Source organism: Fonticula alba (assembly GCF_000388065.1).
Source record: "Fonticula alba strain ATCC 38817 unplaced genomic scaffold supercont2.2, whole genome shotgun sequence".
Taxonomy (NCBI): domain Eukaryota; order Rotosphaerida; family Fonticulaceae; genus Fonticula; species Fonticula alba.
Window position 1 is genome coordinate 2,789,161 of NW_009242972.1, and position 4,609 is coordinate 2,793,769.

General features: G+C 68.8%; 1 protein-coding gene across 2 annotated transcripts in view; it reads right to left on the minus strand.

Moving 5' to 3' along the window:
• The window catches only part of H696_01596, a 3,851-nt gene extending 665 nt beyond the window's left edge, over positions 1–3,186 (minus strand). The window contains exons 1-7 of one of the 2 annotated variants that reach the window (XM_009495500.1): positions 2,875–3,186; positions 2,320–2,452; positions 1,756–2,213; positions 1,558–1,609; positions 1,042–1,392; positions 317–887; positions 171–188 (exon numbers count right to left, since the gene is read on the minus strand). In XM_009495500.1, the coding sequence (XP_009493775.1) occupies positions 171–188; positions 317–887; positions 1,042–1,392; positions 1,558–1,609; positions 1,756–2,213; positions 2,320–2,452; positions 2,875–2,915 (1,624 nt within the window). In that variant the 5' untranslated portion in view covers positions 2,916–3,186. Of the gene's footprint in view, positions 1–170; positions 189–316; positions 888–1,041; positions 1,393–1,557; positions 1,610–1,755; positions 2,214–2,319; positions 2,515–2,874 lie in introns of those variants that run through there. The other variant, XM_009495499.1, reaches the window with a different exon arrangement.
• Positions 3,187–4,609: the final 1,423 nt, after the last annotated feature.

Sequence of the window (4,609 nt, forward strand, 5' to 3'; positions counted from 1 at the left end):
GAGAGAGAGAGAGAGAGAGAGAGAGAGAGAATGATCCAGGGTGAGACAAGGCAGGACGCATGGGCGGGTCTCGATGTGCCAGCGAGGAAGAGAGAGAGAGAGAGGGTGGCGAGGAAAAGGAAAAGGCCCGGCAGAAGGACACGGCAACGGTATGTGCAGGGAGGACGCACCTGTGGGAATGCCGAGAGCTGAAGGCCACAACGCGGTGGATGACCCACAAGGGCAGGCGTGTCAATGGCAAGGCGCCCACCGCCGGGTGGCGAGGAGATGACCGACGAGCCGAGGAAGGGCACAAAGCGGCAGCCGAGAGACGCACCCTTGTACAGGAGCCCGGTCCAGAAGTCGACATTCGGGAAGAGCTTGCGATCGCGGAAGTACACGTCATTGAGAGCCACCTCCTCCAGACGCCGGGCAATGGCCGCCAGACGGCGGACATCGGCGATGCGCTCGGCGTCGAAGGTCTGACCGGCGATGTCGGACTTGGGGCCGGCGTCGGCCAGCGCGGCCAGCGTGTCGACCACATCGCGAGCCGCCTCGGCCGCCTGCCGCGCGCGCGGATCATAGTTCTTGTACACCCGGTGGCCGAAGCCCATGAGCAGGCATTCCCGGCGCTTGACCTTCTCCAGGTACCCGGGGACCTGGTCCACGTGGCCGATCTCCTCCAGCATGCGAAGGACCGCCTCGCAGGCACCCCCATGCAGGGGCCCATACAGGGCGGAGGCCGACCCGGCCACGGCGCTGTACGGGTCCACCGCCGACGAGGAAATGTGCCGCATGGCCGAAGTGGAGCAGTTGAGCTCATGCTCGGCGTGCAGGACAAACAGCAGGTCCAGGGCCTTGGAGAAGGCCTCCGGCGGGGGCAGGCTCCGGTCGGCACCCATGCCGAGCTGCGACCCCGAGGCCGTGCGGGGGGGGGGGGGGGGGGGGGAAGTCAAAGGGAGGGACAGCGGACAGATGTTAGAGTATGGGCCAGGGAGAAAAACCACCGGGCAATGCATACACCGGGCAGGGGCGGCCCGGCAGACGCCACCAGGCACGCACACCGGACATGGCCAGGAAGGTGGTGGCATAGTCCCAGCCCTGGGCCTGGGCGTGGCTCGAGGCGGCGGCCACCGCGGCGAGGGCGTCGCGTGCGAGCGGCTCGTCGATGAGCTTCTGCGCCGTGAAAGAGGCCATCGCCTGGGCGGAAGACACTTCGGAGAAGGTGCGCTCCTCGGCGGGGCTCAGGCGCCCGGCCTCGGCGGCCATGGTCGCCTCGATGCTGGCCCCCTCGGCGCGGTACTTGCACCGGCGGAAGATGAGCGCCGCCAGGACCGGCGATTGGCGAAGGATCCGCTCGATCTGCCGGTCCGCCTCGGCTGGGTTGTTGCGGAAGTAGTTGTGGCCCGACGACTGCAGCATCCGAGGCCGAGGGGGGGCGGGGGGGCGGGGGGGTCAGCATGTCAGCGAGGATCCCGGCGGCGAAATGTCCCACCCGCATAGGTGGCGAGAAGTTCCGGCGGGAGGGGGCGGAGGAGAGCGAGAGAAAGGAGGCGAGAAAAAAACCGCGCCACCTACCGAGAGAGCCGGGTTCGAATCCGAGTGGAGGGCAGACATGGCACCCAGACCGCTGGGAACGAGGAAGACCGAAGGAGCGGAAGACGGACATGGCAGGCAGGCAGGCAGGCCGGAGGATGTTAGTCGTGTGATGGCGGGTGGCCCACAGCCGGGAGGCTCGATCGTTTGGCCTGGCTGCTTGGGCATCCGGGGACGTACCTGATGAACATGGACATCGGGTGGCCGGAGGTAGGCAGGGAGAAGATCAGCCGGGCCAGGGAGGCCATGTTGTCCGGCGTGGCCGCCGGGCTGAGGATCTGCTGCCACTCGCGGCGCTTTTCCGGCGTGGCGGGGGCCTGGCCGAACAGCAGCAAGTGCGCCACCTGGCACATGTCAAAGTTCTTGGCGATGTCCTCGATCGGGATGCCCCGGTACCGGAGGATGCCCTTCTCGCCATCGACGAAGGAGATGGACGACTGGGCCACGGCAATGCTGGCCAGGGCCGGGTCGAAAATGAGCAGCCCCGGCCCGCCGCCGGCGGCAGGCTCCTCGGCCGAAGTGGCGGTCTTCTCCACAGCCGGCGCGGGGTAGGGGCCGGGCAGGGGCCCGGGGGCGGTGATCTTCGCCAGATCCGAGGCATTGACGATGTGGCCATGGCGGATGGGAATGGTGTGCGTCTACGGGCCGGAGCGGGGGGAAGGCCCGAGCACGGCGAGCGTGACAAGTGGAGGGCAGTGTCAGGGCCATCAGGCTGGGGGGGGCGGAAAATCGGGCGAGGCCTACCTTGCCGGTGCGATTGTCCACCACGGTCAGAGTCTCTTGATAGTCCGGCGCGGCGGGGGCGGTCTGCAGGTGGTTGGCCAGCGAGTGCAGACGCTGCTGAGCAAGGATGTCACCAGCGGCAGAGGCTCCGCCACTTTCGGTCATGATGGCGTAGAGTGAGCGAGGGGGGGGGGGGGAGGAGCGCAGGGCAGGTGGCCAGGCGAGAGAGAGAGAGAGAGGGAGAAAGAGGGGGGGGGAGGAGGAGGGGCAACAGCGATAAACGGGCGCGGTTGAGAGAGGGAGAGGACAGCACGTGTGCATGCAGAAGGCTGCGATCACCGGGAGGGACAGAGAGAAGGGCAGCTTTTGTAGGCCCTCTGCCCCTCGCTCGCCGCTGCCGGGCAGCCGACCGAGTGAGGGAACTTGGCTAGCTGAGATCCCCGGGGCCTGGGCGTCTCACTGGAGCCATGGGCATGCGCGTGGGTGCGGAGGCCAGCCCAAAAGAAGCATGCAGCCATGGATCCCTGGCACACAGGCCGAGAGGCCAAAGCGAAGGGAGGGGAGGGGGGCACTTACCTCTGGAAAAATCTGGCGAAAGGCCACTCATTGGCGGACATGGTATCTCTTTCTCTCTGCGCGTGGGCGTGTCTGAGTGTGTGTGTGTGTGTGTATCCAGTACTTTGTGGTCGGACGGAGGATTGGTCAGCGGCTCAGGCGCTGCAGAGCAGGGTCAAGAGGGGCAGCAGGAGCAGACCGGGATATCCCGGGGGGAGGGGCTGGGGGGACAGCAAGAACAACGAGGGCGAGGGCGGGGAAACAGGGACAGCCCGAGCGAATGGAGCACGGAGGGAGATCGCGTCGCGCCCAGGAGAGCGCCCCCACCCGGAGGCCGGCTAGTGATGAATCGGCCACCAGTGGATGTGGAGGTATCTAGTCACCGATGGAACAAAAACACACCCACACACAATCACACAAGCGTGCACGCACACGGCGGCCCCCCCCCCCGCCCGCCCTCGAGCAGGCGAGCCGGCCTCTGATCGATCAAGGCCCCGGCTCCCTCCCGGGACAACAGTTGGCACCCGCTGGCCGCCGCCACGAACCGGGCTCCAGTGTTGATGCCTGGCGTCAATCCGACGATGACACCGGCAGGACACCATCACACGCCTCACGGACACGCGCGCCGGGCGCCATCGACATTGTGGTCGCCAGCCGGCGGGCGGGGGGGGGAGGGGGGCACGTTCATGCGTAAGCAGCCCCGCGAAATGTGGGACCCATTTCACAAGGCGCCCCGGGAGCGCCCCGGACCCAGCTGCTTTCTCTGCGGCCCCCCGCCCCCCCCCCGCCCCGCCGGCAGGCACCTAGGGCCGGGTGTCCCCGCCGCAGTGCGAAGGATCCATGCTCGCCCACACGGGCCCTGCCCGGTCCGCGGGGCTGAGGTCCAAACTGGGCACTTCTCGCTGGCAGGCGTGCCCCCTGCCCGCCCGGCGCCACGGCCCGCCCACGCCCGCCAGCCGGGCCGACCACACTCCGGCAGCCACATCAATCGGAAGGGCACCCCCCACCCTCCCCTCCCCCGGGCGGGTTGGGGGGGGGGCGCGCGGACACCCGAAGACACCCAGCAGGTGGCGGAAAAAATACCCGACACGGCCTTGACGCCGCTCGCCGAGAATGCCCGCCACACCCCGGGAGCGGCGGCTCGCCGCTGGGTCCGCAGGCGCCGGCCGCAGCACCGGGGCACGGTCCCCCGGGCCCGGCATGTCCCCCGGGGAGCGGGGGGGGGGAGCGGCTCGCGGCTCGCGGCCGGGGGCCCGGGGGCCGAACGAGCAAGGGCTCTCAAAGGGAAGAAGGCCCGCCCGGCCGCATCCGTCCGCGGCCGCGCGAAAACAAACAAACCGGTACTGCAATCGTGGATTCCAGAGGGCGCCAGCATCTTCGGCGTGATTAGCGCCGCCCTGTGGCCCGGGAGGATCACGCCCCTTCGGGACCCTCTTTGGGGTCGGGCGCCGGACCCGCACGGCCCCCGCGGCACCGGCGCACCTCATCCAGGCCCGAGGCATGTGAGCGGCGCCCGCCCCTACACACGCGCGCGGACACACACACATACACACATACACACACACACATCCGGCCGCGCCGGGCCAGATCGCCCCCATCCACCCATGTCCGCATGTGTGCCCGGGCCGATGCCGCTGGGGAAGCGCCGAGCCTCGCCGAAGGCACGACCAGTCACGGCAAGCTCCCCCCCGGCTGGGGAGGCCTCAAGGATGACGACGATGAGGGCGGCCCGCCAGCCCAGTGGTGGTTGGGAGCA